General features: G+C 46.7%; 2 protein-coding genes across 3 annotated transcripts in view; one reads left to right on the top strand and one right to left on the bottom strand.

Annotated features, from left to right (window-relative positions):
• Nucleotides 1-8,940: 8,940 nt before the first annotated feature.
• TMEM243 (transmembrane protein 243) lies at nt 8,941-18,057 on the top strand. 2 transcript variants are annotated; one of them, XM_064656458.1, is made up of 4 exons: nt 8,945-9,096; nt 15,458-15,508; nt 16,380-16,484; nt 17,548-18,057. In XM_064656458.1, exons 1-4 carry the CDS (start codon nt 9,019-9,021, stop codon nt 17,668-17,670), a joined length of 357 nt encoding a protein of 118 aa, XP_064512528.1. In that variant the 5' UTR covers nt 8,945-9,018; the 3' UTR covers nt 17,671-18,057. The 2 variants fall into 2 exon arrangements, with proteins under 2 accessions (XP_064512527.1, XP_064512528.1); XM_064656457.1 differs by lacking the exon at nt 17,548-18,057 and having other exon boundaries at nt 8,941-9,096; nt 16,380-16,727.
• Nucleotide 18,058: 1 nt separating this feature from the next.
• Nucleotides 18,059-23,072, bottom strand: part of DMTF1 (cyclin D binding myb like transcription factor 1) — a 29,414-nt gene continuing 24,400 nt past the window's right edge. Inside the window, exons 16-17 of the mRNA XM_064656456.1 lie at nt 20,271-20,418; nt 18,059-19,397 (exon numbers count right to left, since the gene is read on the bottom strand). Of these exons, the coding sequence (XP_064512526.1) occupies nt 19,288-19,397; nt 20,271-20,418 (258 nt within the window). The 3' untranslated portion in view covers nt 18,059-19,287. The remainder of the gene's footprint in view (nt 19,398-20,270; nt 20,419-23,072) is intronic.

Genomic DNA, 23,072 nt, shown 5'->3' with positions numbered 1-23,072 from the left:
CTTCATGGTTTTGTACAAGATTTTCTGTGCCTGTTGAAGCTCATAAAAGGAGGTAGAACAAACTTCCAAGACCTGCTTTTCAGGCTTTGGGTTTGACAGCTACATGTGGAATGGCAAGAGTGCAACCTTGTGTGTTCCAGGGTGGTGTGCTCTGATTTCAGCCTTTACTTGAATCTTTTGTGCTGAACATCTCTTGGCAACTTGTAATTACTTAATAAAACACATTTTCTTTCTTGTTGCAATCAAGACTTTGCAATTACTTGAAGTCTGAAGCCCAGCACACTCACAAACAGCATTTGGGAGGGTGACTGGTGAATGTTTAGTGTTAGCAGAGTTCCAGGCTGGCACCTGAAAAGTCCCTGCAATGTAGCCTTGAACAAACATCACCATTTCTATGAACACTTTGTCAGACAGTGTTCATAGAACACATCTCAGTGTTGGGATAGAGTATCTTTGCTGCTTGGTGCTTTTGTGGATCTTTTTTCCCATCAATACTCTTCCATATTCTTGGTCTTCACAGGCACCTCACACTCATGGATCCCTTGAAAATCCTGTCCAGTGTCTTCTACCCTGTCTGTCTCAACCAGCCTTGGCTCAGACCTCGAGTCTTCTCCAGGGCTGGAGTTAAGAATGGGATTTAACAAGAAGACAGGCCAGACTGCAGGGATCAGAGGCAGGGCCCAGTCAGGTGAACATCCTGCCCAAACACCTGCTGACATGTCTGATCCCTCCAACCTCCCTCCTTGCCATCTTCCCATACTTGTTCCACCCTGATCCTTCCCTTCCTTCTTTGATCCTGCCCTTAAACATCCCATAGTAAGTTTTGTACAGTCCCCCCGTCTCCTTCAAATACCCCTTAATTATTCACACTAACCATGTTTTCCCCATCTTATCAGTTTCAAGATTGAGGCTGACCCTCTCCAGAACCAGAGTAGCTCCATCAGTGCCTGACAACCTCTGGCTTCCCTTATTATCTCTCTCATCACCTGCTCATTAATGGTTGCATGTCTGTGTGTTTAATTTACTATTTTCCTCATTATTTGTATTTCCATGATGTGGAATAAACCTTAGCCACACAACTTAGGGAAGCAAATGCTCTCCTGTTTCACATATCCTCCTGGCAGCCTCCCCAAGGCAGGCACTTGGCTCTGAAGGATGAAGCCATGTAGAGGCACCTACGCAGCAGGAGCTCTGTGGTGCTGCTGCTGAAGGTGTCCAGGCAGGCATCGGCTCTAAGGACAGGGAGACAAAGGGAAAGGAATGCCTAAAAGCAGGAGGAGGAGGAGGATGTGGTGGGGAGGGAGGGAAGAAGGGGATGGGTTCAGGGAAGGATGAACACATTAATGAGTCAACCACACAGATGCATCAGCCTTTTGCCAGCCAGCTTGTACCCACAGAAACCTCCTCCCTTGCTGGCAGTAGCTCAGCTCTTGCTGGCTGGGGAAACAGGACACGGTCCCAGCTCCTCACTGCAGATGTTCCTCCTGCCTCCTTCCTCTGAATGCCTCATCCAAGGGGAAGGTGTCCTTCTTGGGTGGATAAGATGCTGGCAGCTGCTTGGGGGATGGAGCAAAAAGCAAGGGGACTGGACACGTGGCAGGTTCTTCATTTTTGCCCAGGGTGTCTAGAGGATGTCTGCTGTGCTGTCCTGGGGAGCATCCTCGTGCCAAACACATGGTGCCTTTGAGGAACAGCCAGCGCTTGGACGTGAGGGAGGAAGAGCCAGCAGGTGGGCTGTGGGTGCTGGGAGATAAGTTCTAGGATGCTGTGCCTGGAGAGATGGGCTGGAGCCAGACGTGCTCCATGCAGGGATGTGTTGGGCAGTGTTTCTGGAGGAAAGAGCATGGTGGCCCTGCAGATCTGCCTTTTTCCCTGGCTCTGGTCTCCTGAAGCTACAGACTTCGTACAGAGTTTTCGCTCTGTGGCCCCATTCTGTGACTGTGGTGATTAGAGCCTTCCAGATCCTATCCTAACCTCCCTGACAGATCTGTCTTGATCAGAAGGAGCTTGAGTCACAGCCCAGAGGGACCCAGCTTCCCTTCACTGCCTCTTAAAAAAGGAGGTCTGTGCACCAAGGGCTGAAAGATCAATGTTTGGAGGAGATGCTAATTAAAAAGATGAAATATGTCTTTGATAGTCTATCACTCACAACTTCAGTCTCAACAAGTGAGAAAGATCACTACACTTGCAACTACAAAGACAGAGATTTATTTAAAACATCAGTGGATTAATATTTAGTCAGACTAGAGCAATATTTTGGAGAGAAACAGAGAAGAAAGATATATGTAGATATAGATATAGATATAGATAGATATGAACAATAAGTTCAGAAGTGGTATTTAGAGAAGAGATATTCATTGCTTATGTGTACTGCAAGCAGATTATTTAGAATGCAAGACAAAAGAAACAGAAGCAATACAAAAGCTTAAGTATGCTACAGACAGTAGTAAGATATTAAAATACCATTGAAAACCTTCGTTTAGGAATAGCTTCTCTGCTATTTAAAATTTTACCATTTATATCCCTCAGATGGGAAAAAATCACACCAAATGTTCATAGTTCCTTCTTTACTATATAAAAGCAAAATAGTGGAATCCATCTACACCAGATGAAATAATTTACTGTCTGTAACTAAGGAGGATATGAAGCATCACCTGCTAAATATAAACACTTTCAGTTCAGAAGTCCAGGGTCATGTACACTCTCAGTAGCTTAGGACTCCATTTCATGAATTTCAGATCTTAACAAACTTTGGAAAACTGGAGAGGCACCAGAGGACGGATGGAGGGTCAATATGAGCCAGTACTTCAAAGGGAATGATACTAGACTGAATAAACAGACTCTAGTCAGGGATAAGCTAATGAAGTGGTTACCCTGGGACTCTGTCAATAGAGGTTAATAAGTATTTTCCACTGTGCTTCACTGATCAGACACATCTTGTCTGACACAGACAAGATGGATACAGAGGTACAAGACAGATATAGAGAAGGCAGAGGGTTTGTTTCTGGAACATTATTTTACTGCCTGAGGAGTAACACAGTTTCCAAATGCTGTCATCAATCTCAGCCCAGAGTTACCTAATGATAAGCAGTGACCTGTGCTGTGTGAGACCCTAAACAAGAGCTTCATACCTCTCATGTGGGATGGTGCATCTATTCAGACACCATGAAATCCATGAGCTTTTAGAAAGATAACAGCTTCCTATGCAAATAGGATTTACATTACTTGCTTTTCAATTCAGAGGCTGTAGCTGCTGCAGGTTTTGAATTGCACAGCCCATGGAGAAGAAAAAGCCTGTGGCTGGGGCAGTGCCAGCTGGAAACATTTCAGCACAGGAGGCAGCAGTCTGGATTCCAGGCAGGTGTTTTAGTCACTCTCTGGCTAGCCCTTGTTTAATGGAGCGTGTGCCTTGGGAATGCCAAATTTGAGAAAGAAAATCTCCTTCTCCTGTATGCACTTTGCTGCCAGGTAGCCTTGAGATGTTTTGGGCAGATGGAGGAGTCACACAGAACCTCGCTGCTGGTGGGATGACCTCTCCTGGCACAGCAAAGCATGCTTGCTGTGGGTGAGGAAGGTCTTTCATCTCTGCAGAGAGCATCATAAAATCCTGAATTTCAAGGCTGAGGTGATGCTAAGGGGACCATATGCACATAATGAGGAAGGACAAGGAGGGGGAGATTGTTCTTTGCTGTTCGTCCTGCTGTGGAAAGCTTAAATAACAAGATGGAAAACCTGCAAAATCAGGAGGTGGTACTGCTGCTATAAGTACTTTTGCGATTCCAAGGAACATTTTTTCCCTCTTGAAGATCAGTAACAATCCAGTTTCCCTGTGATGTTCCTGCCACCCTCGCTGGGCTGACAAGTGATGCTGCCTGATTTGCAGACATAGCAGATGAAGGGCTATTTCGCCGTTCAGATGGTGTGTAACGATCGGTGTCAGTCCGAGCTCCTCCCTCTGCTCCTCAAAGGGGTGTTTTGAAGCAGCCCCACAGCTGCTGCCCCACTTAACGTCTGCCACCAGCCTCAGAGGAGAGCTGGGTGTTGGTAAACTGCTTCTACGTTTATCAAAGGCACAGAAAGAAAATTTTCATTATATATGCATACACACATGTATATTAATGAAACAGTTATATTTTTGAAAATATTCTCAAAAATAAAAAATCTTGAGGACATTTTTCTCTGACTCTTCTATCAAACACTGTGACTCTTTCAGTTGAGATTTTGAAGCATGAAGGAGCAGATGGGACAGATTCTGCAATACATTAAATAAGGTAATGTAAAACAGGGAGAATCCACAATCCTCATGAAACTCAAACTGCTGGAAAACTCACAGGAGAATGAAGATTATAATGAATAATTCAGACAACACATCCCTGGATCAGAATGTTTGAGCTTCTTAATTTGTTCAGTCTGTTGTCTGATCTCTAAAAGCTAAGTGCAAATGTGGAAAAAGTGAAATGCAATAGTTTTGCAGAACCATTTGAAGCCCCCTGCCTGCATTCCGGAGCTCGGAGGGACGCCGCAGGCTGAGGCTCGCACCGAATCTGTGAGCTCGTGCCTCCCTCTGCTGACTGCCTCCCCCAGACCTCTCTCTCCTTGGCTGCAAATGATAAAGGGTCGTGGTAGATTTTCCCCTCCTGTTGGGCTGATGTTCCTTCCCGTGTCCCAAGCAATGAGCGTAACATCAAGGGAGCTGGTGGATACGAGCTGCTCACATCACCCCCACCGCCGCGGTGCCAGTGGGTGTCACTACAGCAGTGCCGTGTTCCCCCTGTGACACTTGCCCTGTGGATCCCTCTGCCACTGGAGTTCTCCATTAACACTAAATTAGTGCATGAATCCTTGTTTAGGGGAAATCTCTGAAAGCTGTAAGGCAGAGGCTCAAGGAAAGTTACCATAAGCTGAGAGATGCAAGCAGGGACCTTTGGCTACATCGTGAGATTACACCTGGGGAATGCTGGAAGTATTTTTGCTGAATTTTAACTGTTGTCGTTGTTTCAGTTTGAATATGTCTGTAACACCACTGGGTACCAATTTAGAAATCTCTCAGTCCTTACAGGCAGCTACTGAGTAAAACCGACCGCAGGAACTCCAAAACTTAAAGCTTTTGGTTTCTCTTCTCTTTTCACAAACCCTCTGCAGAAACCCATCCTCTCAGCAGAACATGTGCCCCTGCCACATGCAAGGGCAAGAAATGTACAGTCTCAGGATGGCAGCATTAACTGGAAAAAGTCATGCCCCTTGCTCTGGGGTGGAGGAGCAGTGCTAGCAGCCCTTGAGCTGGTTTTACCTTTCATCTGCCAGGGTTGGGTGACCCTTTCCATGGAGGGAGACAAACCCAGATCTTCTGGGATGATGGAGAGGGATCTCAGTGTCGTAAATGTCTTGTCCATTTATTTATCTTCCAGAGTATTTCCTCAGGTTGAGGGCTGACAGAGATGAGAATAAAGTCCATTTTAACAAATCAAGTCTGTTACTCAGGTTCACTTTGGACTCGAAAACAAAGATGAAAACAGTTCCTGGGTCCTCCAGGAATTTTGGGTTGTGGAAGCTTTGTTAGAAAGCTCCAAGGAAAGTGGTATCCTTTCAAATTAAAACATACCAAATAGAATAGCCCAAGGGCCATTGTGCTGGGAGCTGAAGGCTGATTTAATAGTGCAAAACCCAATTACTAGGCTGTAATTACTAACGGCTGTGTCGGGAAGCTGAAATCGCTGCAGGGAAGGAGACAGGAGAGCAGTGGCTTCTGCTGCTGGAGCTGCAACCAAGACAAATTGCAGCAGAAAGCCCATGCTACTGAAGAGCTACGGGATAAATTGATGTATTAGAAGCCTCAGCACATTAGATCACTTGAAAGGACACGCAGAGCATCAGCAAAGAGGGTTGGTGAGGAGCTGAAGGCCTCCCTACATGAGTTACTGACCTCTGCCCTGGGACTCCAACAAACCAGCCTGTGAGTTATGGAAGCAGCAGCATCAATGACAGTGGTATATAATTGGCCTTGGGATACATTGCAATTTTCATATATGTGCTGAATTAAACCTTCATCCAGAGTACAGGAGATAGCACATCTTGGCCTTTAATATAAATAAAATATTAGACAGGAGAGAGCATATATTCTTCTACAAGTCCATGGTGCTGATGTTCTGAAGAGACTCCAAAGCTCTCTGCAATTTATGGGCCAGATCTATTGCTTGGAAGCAATGCCAAAAATGTTTTTGAGAAAGGGGAGCTAAAGCTCAGCACATATACCTTGGAACTGCTCTAACAGAAGCAGCCAGCTGCAATAAATGTAAAACACACCAAGCAGGAACAAGAAAGATTGTGTCCAACCTGAGCAGAACAAACCTTTGTAATTTTAAACCACTCGAGATTTCCTTTTATATTTTTTCCTCCATTAAAAAGTGGGTTGTTTTTTATTTCAGCCCTGAGAAGTGTACGTGCTTTTCACTGAGGATTAATACACTTACTTTATGTTGTAGAAAGAAGTGAATCTGATGGGTCTGTTATGTTAGTGGCTCAGTCAGACTCCTGTGCTTCCCAGGCCCCAACTAGACCCCACAAAACCTTCGGTATTTAACCTGGGAACAGCCAGATCTGCTTGGGAATATTAATACACAAGTGCTGAAAAACGAGCGTAAACCCAACTGTTCTGCAGGTCAAGAGCACTTGTGTGTCAGGAAGCCACATCCTTCACCCACCATGGGATTTTTTTTCCAAGTGGCTCAAGATGACATGAAGAGCCTCTCCACCGAGTCCTGGAGATCCTGAGACCTTCTTCACCCAACTGTGAGTGTGGGAACGGCTGCTGGAGGGTTACAGGAGGCCTTTGTGAGTTCCCACCCAGTCCTTCAGCTCAGGACATAGTTGAGCTCATCGAACCCTTGATAATTTTCCTGCCTTACTTGAGTTTAGTGCTTCCTGTCTTTGGCGCTGCGGCGCTTTGGTCTTTGAGCTGTTCAGCTCAGGAGGCGGAGAGGGGCCCTTAGTACACAGCATGGCCTGAGGTCAAGCGGCCCTGGCAGGACTTTTCACCTAAAATGACCAAAATGTTTCGCAAGAGAAGAGACCGCTTTCACTGCCCTCTTGCTCAAGAGCAGGGGAGCTCCCACGAGCCGTGACCAGTGGCCTACAGGGAGATCTTGGATGGCTGGGGATGGCAGGAACTGGACCCACCAAGGGAACAATTGCACTGACAATTCATATTTGCGGCTAATTTTCTTCTTCCTGGTCTTTTCCCCTACAGATCTGGCCTCTAAAATTTTTTATGCAACAAGAGGATATGCCCATGTTATTTCTGCTGAATTCTACCGGTGTTTAGTGGAATTTGACTTTCAAGGCAAGAAGCCCCCTGGAATTCCTGGAGAGGTGTGTGGCAGGCAGTATGGTGTATGGTCAGGGGAAAACCACAGAGTTTGTTTGAACAAAAAAAATTAAAATGTCCTGGGAGCCATGACATTTAATGCATCTTATTCGGTTTATTTTCATCCTAAAATGCACTTGGAGAAATGCTGAGGCCACGATGGCCTGGGGGATATTTTGTGAGAGCAAGTAATGTAGTTAAAAAAATTAGTTAAAATAAATGAAAAATAAATCAATAAACCCCAAATTAAATAAAAAAACTAAAATAAATAAATATGAAAGGACATCAAATTTAAAAATAAAAAAAGTAAAAAAGGAAAACAAATAAAAATTAAAATTTAACTAAAAAAAAAATGAATGCCCCCCGGCTTTTTCACATGCAAACTCATCTTCAGCTCTGCAGTGGCAGTATCAAGCTTTACCCTAAGCAGCAGCAGCAGCAGCAGTGCATGGGATTTCACTTGGTGACTCCAAGGGAAAACTGGCTAATGAATGTATAAAGCAAAATCCCAGCCCCAGGAATAATCCCTCCCTTTTGTCTAGTTGAGGTGGATAACACATGTTGGTGACCAGGAAGAGCACATGTAAGTTCATTTTTGAGCTCTGCCAGCATCAGATGTTTAAAAATAAAATAATTAAAATAAATAAATAAATAAATAAATACACCCCATCCACAATAAAATAAAGTAAAATAGAATAAAGTAAAAAAAATAAAATTAAATATAAAATAAGAAAAATAAAATACAATAAAATAAGGTTAGGTTAGATATCAGGAAAAGGTTTTTCGCACAGAGGGTTGCTGAGCACTGGAACAGGCTCCCCAGGAAAGTGGTCACAGCACCAAGCCTGACAGAGTTCAAGAAGTGGTTGGACAACACTCTCAGGCACATGGTGTGACTCTTGGGGTGTCCTGTGCACAGCCAGGAGTTGGACTTGATGATCCTAATGGGTCCCTGTCCAATCCAGAACATTGTATGACTCTATGATGGCAAAATATAATAAAGGAAAATAAAATAAAGTAAAAAAAAACCTAAGAAAAATAAAATAAAATAAACAAAATAAAACAAAAATAAAATGAAATAAAAATAAAATGAAATTAAATAAAACAAAATAAAATAAAATGAAATAAAATCAAAATGAAATTAAATAAAACAAAATAAAATAAAAGGAAATAAAATCAAAATGAAATTAAATTAAATCGAATGAAATAAAATTAATTGAATTGAATTGAATTGAATTGAAATGAAATGAAATGAAATGCAGCTCAGTTCTCCAGGGCACCATATCATGACCAACAACGAGATTTGCTCAGATACCGCAACTTTTGTCGAACAACAAGCGGACACAGTCTGCAGCAGAGCGCTGACCCCGCCCCCTCCGCATCCGCGGAGTTCCCGCGGAGCCGGGGCCCCTTTCCCAACTCCCTCCATCCCCTGTTCCCTCCCCCTCCTCCAATCCCGGGTCCCTCCCGCGGGGGCGTGTCCGTGGGATGGGCGTGTCCCCGTCCGGGCGCGCGCGGGGCGCGGAGCGGGCGCGGAGGGGCCGCGGGGTGGGGGCGGGAGGAGGAGGAGGAGGAGGAGGAGGAGGAGGAAGGCGCGGGATGAGCGGGACGAGCGCGCGCCCCCCCGCGGCCGCCGGCGCTGCGCCCCCCGCGCCATGGAGGGATTCCCCGCCCGCGGGTACGGCACCGGCGGCGCCGACCACCGCCCGCTCTTCGGGGAGACCTCGGCAAGGGTAAGGCACAGCGCTCACAGCCCCGGCGGGGACACGCCGCCACCGCCTCCTCTCCCCTCCCCTTCGCGGAACAAAACGCAGCGAGGAAAACGCAGCGGGAAGTCCCGTAGTGTGTCCGCCACCCCCCACCCGGTGTAAATGCCCCCCGGTAATGAGGAACTTCCTCCCTGACAGCGGCAGCCCCCTCCTCTCGCACCCCGCCGCGGTTACCGAAGAACCGCAGCCGGCCCGAGTGAGGAACCTGCCCAAATCCTGCAAACAAATTAAAAAACACCCCTGTAAAATAACAAATTTGGTCTCCCCCCCCCCAAACCACCATCGAAAATCAGAAAGCTGCACCTCGATGGCAAAATGTAAAAGGAGCACCCCCTAAATTCCAAAAGAAGGAAATGCTGCAAATTGGCAGAATTATAATAATAATAAAAAAACCCATCCTGAAATAAAACCAAAACAACCCCCTCCTGATCAGTGCCCCGAACCAAAAATAATCCATCAAAACCAGCCTAGACAAACAGCCCTCAAATTCAAAAAAACCCAAACCACATCCCCAGAACTATTTCCAATCCCCCCTCCAGCAAGACCCCTTCCCCAAATAAAAAACTCCCAAAACAACCGTCTCCCCCCAAAACAATAAACTTTCAAATAAGCCCCCCAAAACCAACATCCCCCCAACTTCCTGGGGAATTGGGGCTCGAGGTGCAGAGAGTCGCAGGGTCGGGGGGACCCCTGGAACGGGGCTGGGAAAGGGTGTGGGTGCAGTCAGGGGGTCACGCAGCCGCTGCGTCCCATCCGGGTGCAAGTGTCCCTGCAGCCCCCCAAGCCGGGGGTTTGGGGCTGCAGCACCCCGGGCTGCCTCTCGCCCGATTTTGGGGGTCTTTGCTGGGGATGGGGCTGGGGGGCCGCGTTTGGTGCCCTCGCGGTAATTTATTTCTCTCCCGGGATGGAGGAGACTGCGGTGTCTCTCCTTGGCGGTGGCTGCCGTGTGGCAGCACCGACTCTTCAGGTGTCAATCCCCCGTAAGCCGCTCGGCCGGGCAGCTCTCGGCGCTGCTGCGGGTCAGTGCTGTGTGGGGGGCTGCGCTGGGGAGGGGGCTCCTCAGGCACTGCCTGGCATCGGGATCCCTCGGGAATCATGATACTTGGTGGTGTGCACCTGTGTCCAGTGGGGTGACATGGGTTTGTGACTTAGGGTTTGTTCCCTGTAAGGAGAGGTTACCCAGCAACATGTGTATGTGTGCGTGTGTATGTTTGGGGGGGCGCAGGCTGAAACTGTGCAGGGTTATAGACAACTGTATCAAACGCATCATTCCCCCACCCCCTTCTTCCCTAAGTACTTGGAACTGCTGCTAAAATGATAATGTTTAATAAAAATATAAATGAAGTGATACGAGTCAAATTTTCGGACAAAAATAGGTTGATGTGGGATAAGAGGACAGGCAGGACCCCGAGAAGATGAAGTGAGGGGGACAGGTTGTCCCCAGCAGTGGATTCCAGCCCTGAATGGGGAGTGCTGGAGGTTAAGAGTACCTCTGTTGGAGCAGTGCCCTGTGCTGGGGACCTGTTGGCTGTCCTTGGTCTGGGATTTTGAGAAGCTTCCAGGGATGGGCACTTCTGGGGACCAGGATGTGCCATCGGAGCAGGCAATCCCCCAACATTTGAGCCCAGGTCACGCCTTAAGTCCCTGATCCCTGTCTTTCTCCAGCTGTGCCTCTGCTTGCAAAGGAGAGCAGTAAATAATAAATATGGGATGCTAATTCCAGTTCCTGTGCTCAAATGGGGATCCCCTATCCTACACATCACCCCCGGCCCATCTCCTGTGGCTGTTTTTGGAACCTGTTGTGTGGGCCCAGCAGCAGCCAATGGTCTCTCGCTGCTGAGCCTGTGTCCAACAGACAAGGGATCACTGTGCTGGCCCGGGGTCGTTTCCTCTGTGATTCACTGGGGTTGCTTAGAGACAGACGCTGGTGAGGTCCAGAGCTGGAAACGTTCCACGTCAGAAATGGAAAAGCTAAACTTTGCCTTAGAATGGGAGCAGGTCTGCTGGGAGAAGTGTGTCTGCCCGTGCCCCAGCTCTGCTTTTGGGTCTCTGCAAGTGATGGCTGTCCTGGCAAAGTGGGACCCTCTGCTGGGGTTGGGCATGAGGCCACAGGGAGAGGCAGGGCAGTGCTTGTACCCCAGGAAGCCCTGCACCCCAAATTAGGGGTCTTGCACCCTTGCCAGCAGCTGGAAATAGATGTAGAGATGGAGATGCCCTCTTCTTGCCTTCTTACGCTTTCCTGGTCTCCACGCTAGTGACTTTGAGGCTAAAGCCACCCTGTGGGGATGGGAGAGTTTGGCTGCAGCACCAGCCTCCTTCCCCTGCCATGCTCCAGCTGCTCCTGCCAAGCTCGCTCTCCTGTGCTGACTGCTGAGAGGAGACTGGGGGCAAGATGGTCCCAGAGAAGTCGCTGGTGGGAAGAGGGAATGCTGTGGATTCAGCTGTGGTTACCAGGGATGCAGCACTGGCAGCGAGTGGGTACGAGATGACACAAAGCAAAGGCACAGCAGTGCAGTGGCAAAGAGGAGACTGAGTGTCACATGTGAAGGACTTCTTGGGAAAGAAGTTGAAAGTTGGGTTCCTCCATGACAGAAGCATTTAAATATAAGTGCAAAAGGGTTAACTGCTGTGGGTTGAAAGGAAAAAGCACTAGAGAGGCTGAGCAGCCCAAAATGGGAATGAGGAGCCTTCGAGGACACACCAGCATGTCCCCATGTCTTGCAGGGGATGGGTTGGCCAGCGTGGCCCTGGGCACAGCTCTTCTGTATACAGCCTGTATTGTCTGCGATGCCGTGAGGTTTGGGCTGGCACTAGGTTCAGGGATCCCCTATGGCTGCAACAGGCTGTGATAGCTGCTGACCATCTGGACTTGCTGATGTAAGACATAAAAATGTCCTTTCCGTCATTCCGGCAGAGATGGCACCAGGTATCCACCCTCTGGGGGACCAGCGTGTTCCCCTGTCCTGGCCAAGCCTCTGCCAGGATCCCCATGGGCTCAGCCCACAAGCTGCTATCTTGCAAAGTGCTGAGCTGGAACAGGGCAAAGAGCAAAGCTGTTGCTCTGCCAAAGCCCGTGCAGCGGGTGCAGTGGTGAGGCTACACCCTCGGTCCTGCCTCAGTTTTCCTGTTGCTCCAAGTAACCTTTACTCAGATCCCAAAGGATCCTGGATTGTGCCCTCCTGCTTTGCAAGGACTTGACACTTCCCGACCTTGTCTCCCTTTCCCAGAGGGAAAGAGGTAGAGGGACCTCTGCACTGCAGCAGCTCCTTGGGACAAGCCTGGTGCCTCCAGCACCTGCAACACCCTCCACAGAGTAGGAGGAGAGGGCATCAACCCTCCATTTCAGCTTGTGCAACACTGAAACATGGAATTCATCTCCTGTCTGGCCAACAGCTTACTATGGCTGCTGAATGGGAACCCCCATTGATGCACTGCTGGGGTGTAGCAGAAGTTGGTGCCTATGTGCAGGGTGACCTCCAGCAGCTGTTTTGCTGTGCATGCTGCATTTTTTTTGTCTTTTTCTCTAGCAGCTATTGTAATTCATGGTGATGTTGGAGAAAAATTCTCCCTGAATCAGCTGTGCTGGTTGTGAGAGCTGGCTGTGCCAGCTGGGTGACGTGGCATGTAGGAGACATGGCTCGTCACAGCCTGTTTCTGCGTGCCCAGGATCCATGAGTGTCTGCCCGGGCTGGGCTGTGCACTCGGACGTGGTGTGGAGGTGAAAGGCTCCGTCATCTCCAATCCCTTTAGCCGTCTTGGCCTCTGCTTGAGTATTTTTAACCTTTTTGCTGTGCTAAGCTGCCTGGGGCTGAAGTGTCAGCAGGCCCTGGGGAACACAGCCTCTCACTGCTTTGCCAAGCCCAGGATTTCAGGATCAGTGTCTCTAATCCCTGGATCCTGAAATACCTTCTTCTGCCGGCAGCGCATTTGGAAAATTTGAGTGACTGCGGGTTTAAGCACCAGGAAGGGGATGCCCCGACCCACAGGGACCAGATGCCACGTGGCAAAGCTGCTCCACTGCTGCACCTGATTCAGCTGTTGCTGGGATATCCATCCCTCAACAGTGTCAGAGGAGAGGTCCTTCTTCTGGGGGATGCTCTTTCCTACACTCCATGAAACAGAGGAAAATGCTCTGTGGTCACTGCCAAGTCTGACCCCCTTGTTTTCTCCCATCAGACCAGTCTCAGTCCTGGCAAAATGGGTGAATTCTCGCCATCTTAAAATTGTCCCTCCAAGTCTGTAGTTGATTAGGAGAAAAATAGTCATGGCTGAGTTTCTGGATGGTGTATTAACCGTGTGTCCATCCCTCTGAGCCTCTCTGTGGAGAGCTGGCTGTGACTGCGCTCACTGGGTGAGCTCTACAGGATGGTGACCCACTGCTGCTCTGCAGCTGGCTCCTCAGCCTTGCCTCCCTTCTCTGCTGTTGAAAACCCATCTCCTCATGGCACAAGGAATCCAGCTGCTCACCTCTTGCCACCCTGAATGGAGGAGCTGAGGCTGCACACAAACTGATCCCCCTCCATAAAATCGCCTTGGTGGGCTCAGCTGGGTCTGCGGGGCAAGGGCAGAGCAAAAACACCGTCTTCTCCTGGTATCAGAGAGGCTTCTGAGGGTAAGGACCCTTCCATATACCATCTAAATTAAAGTTAGCTTTAATGAATTTATTTTAGCTTAGGTGAAAGAGTCCAACTCAGATGTCATGATTTGCTCTCATGGAGCATTTTGTGCTTGCATTTCGTGCTGTTGCTTCTGTTATTTGCCTGGAGTTATTTCTCTTGGCTCCTTTTTTGGGGTCAGTGGTGGGTACCTCATAGATGGCTCTCAGAGGCTGCTGTTGTATTGATGATCCCGTGCGTGGAAGCGCTGTTGAGAAAGGGTTTGTGCCTGACTGGCAGGAGATGTTGGTGACAATTTCCTATTCACTTCCCTTCCTATGGAGGTGCTCCCATGGGAGACTAATAGAAGAGGTTTCAAAGAGTCTGCTTGCTGTGGCCGTTTCTCTTGGGAGGTGAACACAATCAGGGCACAGCATCCCCCTGTGTCTGAACAACCTGAGCCTGAGCTCCACAAAGTCTTAGGTGAGGGCTGGTGGTCTCCCACCAGAGCATGATTTGCTCTCTGCCTCCTACTCTTTGTTCTGCTTTTCTCCTCATGCCCTGCTGCTGCCAGTGTTACTTCTTCATGATCTGGGGCTTTTCCCTCTCCAAATCCAAATTCTAGGAGGGAAGAAGGGTGCAACACCAAGTGGAGGGAAGTGTTGCCCTGCTTGCTGGCTGGGATGTCTTGGGCAAGATGCTTTCACTGCTTGAACTCTTTTCTCACTTTCACCATACCTTTTCAATGACTCTCAGTGTAATTAACTGAAGTTCAGGGAGCTTTCTCTCTGCACATCCTTACTGCTGTAGCTGTTCTTCTAGCCTTTGATTTGGGGAGTCAGCCATCTGGGCTGTTACAGCTGACTGTGCACAACCCAGTCCGCGTGTGGCAATAGATATTTATACTCAGAGCAGCACCATGAAGACAGGGAGGAGACAGGTGTCCCAGCAGGGATGGGAATGTTCTCCCTTTTCCTTCAAGTTGTTTTTTCACTCCAGTAAGTGCATCAGTATGGGGTCCTGCCCTGGGGGCTCATGCAGCCCAGTGTAACAGCTAGTCCCTGCCCTGATGCCACTGGGGTGGGACTGTGAAGATGACACCTCTTCCTAGGTGCAAAAAGGTTGTGTCTTCCCAGCCAATTGTTTTATCCTGATGAGATGCTGCAGAAAGAAATGTGTGGGGGGGTTATCTGCCCATCCAAGCAGAGCCACTGTGCAGTGTGCTCAGGTCTGCTGGTGTTAGGGTGTAATGTTTGGGGTGCAGGCAACACTTCACCCCCTTGCCAGCAGCCCACAAATTCCCACCTAAGACACTATCGAGCTATTAATTCTCAGGCAGCGAGGCTAAAACAAGCTTTTTCTGACACCCTCCATCTGTGCACTCCCACTTTGAAAAAAAATAACCCTTTAAAATGATTTGCACAACTGTAATAGATTTGGACATAGCGAGGAAACCATTTGCAAACAAGCCAACCTGCTGCACAAGGCCTTGGCCAGTACAACCTCCTTGGGGTCCGTGGAACTGGAGGGCGGGAAACTTTCCTGTGTGGCAGACAGAGCTGACCAGGGAGCCTCAGTGTTGTGCTGGGGATAACATGGGTCCTGGGTGATGCTCTCAGTGTTGTTGGTTAATGGCATGTTTCAGGTGGTGTGTTTTTTTTTTTTTGGTTGTGGTGTTTTGTTGTTTTTTTTTTTTTTTTTGGCAAGTAACCATCTTCTCTTTTCTTCAGGACAGAATCATCAATCTAGTTGTTGGTGGCTTAACAACCTTGCTGCTTGTAGTAAGTATCCCACACCCACCCCATGTTGAGTGCCTTCCTTAGGTGACAAGGGACCAGAGTTCCTCCCCAAAACAGGTGGTGAAACTTCCTGTGACTGAACAGGCTGTAATTGGGGTCCAGGTAGTCACTTTGGGACACACCTGTCTTTTGAAGCTCTTTGGCCTGAAGATGGCCCAAAGAAAGGTATTCTCCTGTTGTCAAAGTTTGCATTTTTATGAGTTGGCTGTGCAATAAGTTCTTTGGTAAATTGTCCATCCTGGCTGAACGCAAGGCTGGGTGAGACAACAAAGTGCTTATGTTCCAGGAGAGCATGTTTGCTTCTATTTCCTTCTATTTATAACTTCCCTTTAATTATGGCTTATATGAGTCTTTCCAGAATTTGTCCCTTTGTCTTGAGCTATGCTTTCCCCAAGCTTTACAGACAAACCCAATGCTATTGTGACTGGAGAACATCAGTTCTGTGGTCCCTGGTGGGCGGCAGCATCATTTGAGCTGAGGTGCAGAGAGGCCATAGGGACAGCCAAGGTGCCAGCTGGGGAAATGCTTGGCTGAAGGAATGCTCCTACATGGGCAGTGTGTACCCCTGTACCTGCTGGCTTTATGAATACTTGGAGGATGGCAACAAGCCTGAGTAGCAAAGTTTTCATCAATGTTTTCCACCCGTCTCAGTGTGCAGTTGTACCAAACAGATTCTCCTCCAGAATTTTGCATTTCCCTCCAGCTCCTCGTGGGGTGGGAGTTAAAGAGGAGGGAGGGGTGTGCAGGGGGGGATGTGAGCATTGTGGTGCCCCAGCCATCAAAGTGAGCCTCTTCTCATCACAGCTCTGAGAGCAGGCGAGAGCAAACTCTTCATCTTTGTTTTCCTCCACAGGTCACTCTAATCAGTGCTTTTGTCTTCCCGCAACTACCTCCAAAACCTGTGAATGTATTTTTTGCTTTCTGCATCTCCTTGTGTTGCATTTCTGCTGGCATTCTTGTAAGTACCGCCACATTTGCCATGCAAGCTTTTGAGTCTACAGTTCTGAATAAAACATTCTTTATGTGGTGCTGCCTTTTTTTTTACATTCTCCTAGAAAAGCTTTCCTGCCTCCATAAGACAAGCTGACAATGAGAGTGGTAACCAGTTTCGTTATTTACTGCGGTGCAAGCGTGTGAACTGAGCCAACTCCTGCAGCCCAGCTGTGGTGCAAGACTTGTCACCTCTGTGACTGTGCCACTTGCAGCTGCCAGCGGAGATAGAGTAGGAAACCAGGGAGCAGAGCAGTGAGATGGGAATGCAGAGATGGACTGTGCTGCAGAACTTGCTTGAAATGGTGGGGCCAGCCAGGCACTTGCAGAAGTCAGTGACCTTTCAGGCACAGGGGTTACAGGGGCAGGAAGCTACAGCAAGTAGCAGATGTTTCTCTACTCAACAGCTGCAGAATTCCAAGAGAGTTGGTCCCAAGCATTGGCAAAGGGACCTGGCAGGTCAGGGTTCATAGAATCACACAATGGTTTGGGTTAGAAGGGACCTTCAAACACCATCTAGTCCAGCCCCCCTTCCATAGGCAGGGACATTCGTAGCTCCTCCTTTCTGCCGTAGCATTTTGTATTTGGGGCATTCTCCTTCCTCCAGCTGTGACCTGGAGCGTTCTGGCCCTGAGCCCCAGTGCTGGGTGAGCTGGGAAGTTGCTCTGCAGTGCCTGGTCAGTCCCAGTTTCTGATTCTACAGCTGGTAGCCACAACTCTGCCCAGAACAGACTGTGTTAGTGCAAACCTGATATTTGTCCTCATCAACCAGGGTGTAGCCAGCTTTATGTTTTTTACAACATCCCTGGCTAACACCCCACCCACCCTCCCTCTTCAACAAAGCTGACCAGACAACCCACATCTTCATAACTAGTTTCACAGACAAACACACGCTCATTCTCTCTAGCCAGAAGAAGCTGGGTTGTTTTACAGGAAAAAACAGATCTACAAGTTGCCAGTTCAGTTACCATGGAAAGTCTCTGCAGAAGTACCTGGCTTTTTAAAGTAATACAAACTCTTTTCTCTTCTAGATCTACTGGTATCGACAAGGAGACCTGGAACCTAAATTTAGAAATCTAATTTACTATATATTGTTTTCTATTGTCATGTTATGTATATGTGCCAACCTGTACTTCCATGAAGTGGATAAATGATGGACATTGGGAAAACCCAGCAATGATGCTACTGTGTCAGAATGTTTTCAGCTCAGCTCTCAGCTCTACTTGAGACATTTAAGTGAGAACAAGCAGCCTGAGAGGAACAAAGTGGGTTGTGCAAGGATAAATCAGTACATGATTTTCATGTAAATGTATATGTAATGTCCCTCTTGTTAGGGAAAATTATTGCCATAAGACGTGACATTCCGCTTTTTTTTGAAGAGCTACTGTTGCGCTTAATGAACATTCCAGTTGTACTGATGTTTCAGAATGGCACAAGCTTTTTCATTTTGGAAAAAAAATGCACTTTTTTATTACTGTACAAATAAACTGCAGCATTGAAAGGATCTGTGGCAGTATAAATAAATGGCATCTTACAGTCAAGTAAGACAAATACTCTTTATTTTGCTGAAACTGAATATACAATTATTTCTGTTCCCTAGGCAACCATTTAAAACTACAACTTATTTTCACATTAACAAAACCACAGACTGAAAAAGACCAACTCTTGATTATGAAGAGCTAATTACAGAAATAAATAAAATAATTTATACAAAGAGTCTTTAATTTCTATAGCTTTTTCTCTTGATTCCTAGCTAACAGGCTGCTGCTCAGCCTAGTGTCTGTTTCAAACCCTTGGATGTAGGAATTAATTGTCCTCCTTTGCCTCGGGGCCCTATGTCCAAACTCTCACAAGAGCTATTCCTCCAAGACTGCCACCTCCACATCATTCCCCATCTACTAACTTGCTGCAGAAATCACCTCTGGAGAGGTGGCTGGTAGTGTCAGGTAAACAGCGAGAGAGACAAATGTTCAAACCTACTCACAACAATCTCAAAGAAGTTACAAGCTTGTGGGGGTCCCAGTAGCTTCCCTTTCTCATAGCCCTTCCCTTTTTATTCAGCTTGCTGTAGCAATGAGAGAAAAGAAAATAAAGACTTTCCACAACTGATCTTTCCGAGCTCTGTCCGTTGCCAGCAACAGACTCCTCAGGAACAAGCAGACCAGGCAAGTCCCATAAGCTTCTGTGTCTTCCTCCGATGCCACAGACATACAAACGAGTCAGATGAGATGGGAATACACACCATTTCTTCATGATGCTGCCCATGCTCCCTGAAGTCTTTGATGGAACTCATTCCTTCCTGAAATGTAACAGTAACTCCATGTATTACAAGAGTCAGTAAGTGCAGAAATCCTCACCCATTCTTCATGAAACCTGTGCAAACTAATTCTTGCTGTGGCACTAAGAGGCTACAGTCCACAATCCTTGACTTCTGTGCAGTTTTCCAGATGTGCAGTTCAGCACACCAGTAGCAAGTCAGATCAGAACTGTCTGGATGGGTCCTGGCAGTGAGCACTGCAACAGAGGCTCCTCAGAACACTGAACACCCTGGCTGAGATGTGGCACCTCAGGCCTCGGCTGGCTGCTCAGTCACCCTTCACAGATGAGGTAAAACAGCCTGAACAGAGAAAGTGCACCATAGTAATTTCAAACTGGAAGTTTCTGTTTAAAGAGACAGACTGTGACTGCTTTCTTTGGAGATGTGGCACAGAGTTGTAACTAATTTCACAATGCAAACGTGGTCGATAGAAAATGGACATGGTTACTGCTTCTCAGTGACAGCTCACTAAATCCTCAACATCCTTTGAGTCTTCTGAGTCAGGACTGCCCAGTGATGAGCCAATAATGTGTGACCCATCTCCATGATGCTGTAGGATAGGATCTGTCAAGAGACAAAGTACATTAGAACTACTAATACTGTGCCATTATAACAAGATATAAAATACACACTTAAGAGGCAGGAAACACAGTCTGGAATTTTAACCAATTTTAAGTGATATTGCTCAAACTAGGCAGTTTGCAATTTCTAGTTTCACAGAATCACAGAATGATTGGGACTGGAAGGTACCTCTGGAGATCATCTAGTACAACTCTTTGCTGAAGTTGGTTGAGCTGGAGCACGTTTCCCAGGATCACGTCCAGGTGGGTTTTGAGAAGGTAAGCGATGACTAATATGGATGCAATCAGCACGACTCACTTTTGGATTCATGAGGTATTACACTATCAGGCCTAGTGCTGACCCTCTGATGGCTCTGCAAGGAGATCTGTCCTCTGAAAGGCAGTACTTGTTACATGCTGCAGTGTGAGAATAAATCTGTGCTGCTTCCAAGTCTGAGATGACTCTTGGCATTGGGAAGTGTGGCACAATCTAGCACATCCTTCCAGGTAAGTGCTGTGCCAACACACAAACAGCTCAGCCCCTCATGATGAGAGGCATCAAGTGCATTGCTGATGCCTCTGGTCTTCTCTCAAAAAAGACAAACAAATTTCGTTCCAGCACCAGGCATGAAGAAATGCACACTACAGAAAGAGTTACCATCCTATGTGTACCAGTTCAAGGCTCAAGGGTGATGGGAACAGCTCAGCAAGCAATGAAGCACCTGCTGTTTTAATGCTTTTCCCACAAGGTCACATGGGACCAACTCACCTTAAAATTTCATGGCAATGACATGGAAAATTATTTAAGAGAAAGCAAGTGTTGTCTGCAGAGACTCAGAAGTGCTATATACTGCTTTAATGACAGGGACTGTCATACCTGTCAGAGTTGTCAGGGGCAAGACTGATTCACTATCAATATCATCCGCTGCCTGGATAAAACCATGGGAAGAAGGAACAATCAGCACAGTCTCATCGTCTATTGTAGGCTGATCAACTTGTTCTTCTATTGTTGGGGAACCCAGATCCTGCACAACACAGAAGAACAGGACATGAGAGTGTGCTCCTGGTACCATAAACAAAAACCTGCTGTGCTCAGCCATACCCTATAGTAAGCAATAAATTCTGGATGAATTTTATCTCATTAAATTGAAATGTCAGCATCTGAGATAAGTTTACTTCAGCATTTACAGGGTGTGTTTCATCTTAGTGCAGGCACCCAAAAACAAGATGAGAAGAATTCTACCCTGTAAGCAATATAAAGGCAGGGGGAAAGGGAAGGAGAGACTCCAAGGTGGTGATAAAATGTTCTCTTTCAAGTCATAAATTTTTTCTGTGAAGAGGAATAATTAAGCTTTCCCATTACTTGTTGCCAAGATGTTCTGAGAGGCTGAAGCATTACCTTTACAGTACTTACCTGCTCCACAAACACAGAAGCTTTACCTGAACTTAATACTTAATCTCACAACTTCTGTTGTCGAGTTTTAACTGACACTGAAAAGAGCTCAGAAGACCCACTACTTGCTGTGCCTTGCTTGCCACTTGCTTACTGTAGCTTGGCTCCAAACTTGTTTTCCTGAACCTTTTGATACCAAAAATTCATAACGCACTGACTCCTTCCAGGCACAAGTTGTCAACATCCTCCCTCTCTTCCAGTCCTGTCCTAACTGCTCCTGCTGCCTCTTCCCTGGCTCTTGCAGTACTCGAATGGCACTAACAGCTCTGGCTTACTCAGTGTCACAGCACGCTCCAGATGCCTGGTTCTGGAAACACAGTGAAAAGACATCCCAGACACAGTTCTTCCAGAATCAGCAGAGACATTTGGATTCCAGCTTTGGTGTGTAACATGTGTACGGTTTGTTCAAGCTTTACAAATTCCTGGTGTGGAATGCTGGCAAATGTTTCTGGCAGAACGGAAGGTATCTGGATTTATTACTGTTTTCAGAGGGAGAAGGAATTGTTTAGGAGAGGCTACAGCCCTCTGTGTCTAAGAAAACCCTGATGTTCCTCCACCTTGTTTCTTTCGGAAAACTTGTTTCCCTATGTAATTCCACAATATTTTTGCAAAGGCAACTAACTGAAAACCCCTTCCCTGGTACGGCTGAAGAGGAGCTGCCTACCTGTGCAGCAGTTTAGTGAGCTGGACTAGGTCCAAACGTGTACCCATTCACACAAGGCACCGTGTGCCTGAGCTGCAAGGGCAGCTTTCTGCAAAGTGCACAGCTCAACCTGCACACAAGCAGCACTGTGTTGAAAGGCCTGAAACTGGGAAGAGGAGGCGTGAAAAACTGAAGAAGCCATTGTGGCAAATGGGCACCTTTCCCAGCCAGAAATAATAAAACCCTGCAGCATGACTGCCTGCTTCCCACTACCCACCCACAGTGACAATACAACACTGGCAAGTGCATAAAAATAACACTGACTTGAAGAGAGCAAAATTTAGGCATGTTTTTCTAGAGTAACTTTTCACTCAGAATCACTCACAGACGGTTCACTATTTCCTAGAATTTAAATACACACATCAAACTTGAATCTGACTAGAAGTGTAAGGCAAATTACAATTACAAACTCAGTTTGTAATTCTGTATAGAAAAAAAGTTTAATTTTATATCCCGCTAGCCATAAGCATTTTCTACAGTTTAATTAGGAACTAGGTTTATATCAAAAATTTATTAATTCTACCTCAAAAAGCTAAAATTTTAAACTGCAAGTAGAAAGCTGATAGTCTGCCTCAACTGTTGAAAATCTTATCACAACTATGTCAAACATGAGAATAAAGAAGAAATGGCAAAATAAACCCCAGCTTTGGATGTATTCAGGATTCAAACGCTTCTGTAGTAGCAGACTTGAGACGTACAAAGATCTTCCCCTTTGTAGGAGCACAATGGATATGCAGTGTCTATTATAAACTTTGGCAAAGACAAAGCTAAAGCATATCAATGATGGAAAGCAGAGTTACAGCTATTGTAGAGCACAGTGTTTTAGACAACATGATGGGGTATTTCACTCTAACTTCTCTCTTCCCACATTCTAACCTAATCAAGCTTGTAAGGAAAAAAGTATTTTTTACCCACTAAAGAGTGGTATCTTCTTTTTAGCACCTCTAATTTCTGTGACTTAGTCATTTTCATAGTTTCAGCAAGAGAAAGATGGAGGAATTTAATATAAACAATCCAAATACCTGTAATCATTTGGATAAACTCACTTCTGCATCTCAGGTGTTGGAGCGGAATAAATCTGAGGCCAGAGAGAGAAGTAGCTTAAATGCTTCAAATTCCAATTTAACAGATACTTACTGGAGAAGCATGTTTAATAGAAGTCCTCAAAAATGGAAATGGTGGTACACCTTGAAATATGTTATTAGATTCATGAAGCAAAAACTAAACACTCTACCTCACCTTCCTTGCTCAGCAGTGCACCTACCTGTGACACAGGCATGTTGGATAATTAACTGCCTAGTGTAAAGCAACAGCATCAAACATTGGTTACATGAAGGCAACTGTTTGGTGCCACTAATATTCCAGCTTTCCACTGTTACCATGCAAACATACCCTGAGTAGTGAAGCAACTCCACAGCTAGAGAGATGTTCAATGCTCCAGATGAAATAAAATAGAAGCCTCAGTACTGAATTAAAAGCTGACACTTTCACACCCATAACACATTAATGAAGTTCAAGGATAG

The sequence above is a fragment of the Pseudopipra pipra genome, chromosome 5 (genome assembly GCF_036250125.1).
Source record: "Pseudopipra pipra isolate bDixPip1 chromosome 5, bDixPip1.hap1, whole genome shotgun sequence".
In the NCBI taxonomy this organism is placed as follows: Eukaryota; Metazoa; Chordata; class Aves; order Passeriformes; family Pipridae; genus Pseudopipra; species Pseudopipra pipra.
This window is presented reverse-complemented; position numbering and strand designations above follow the sequence as displayed.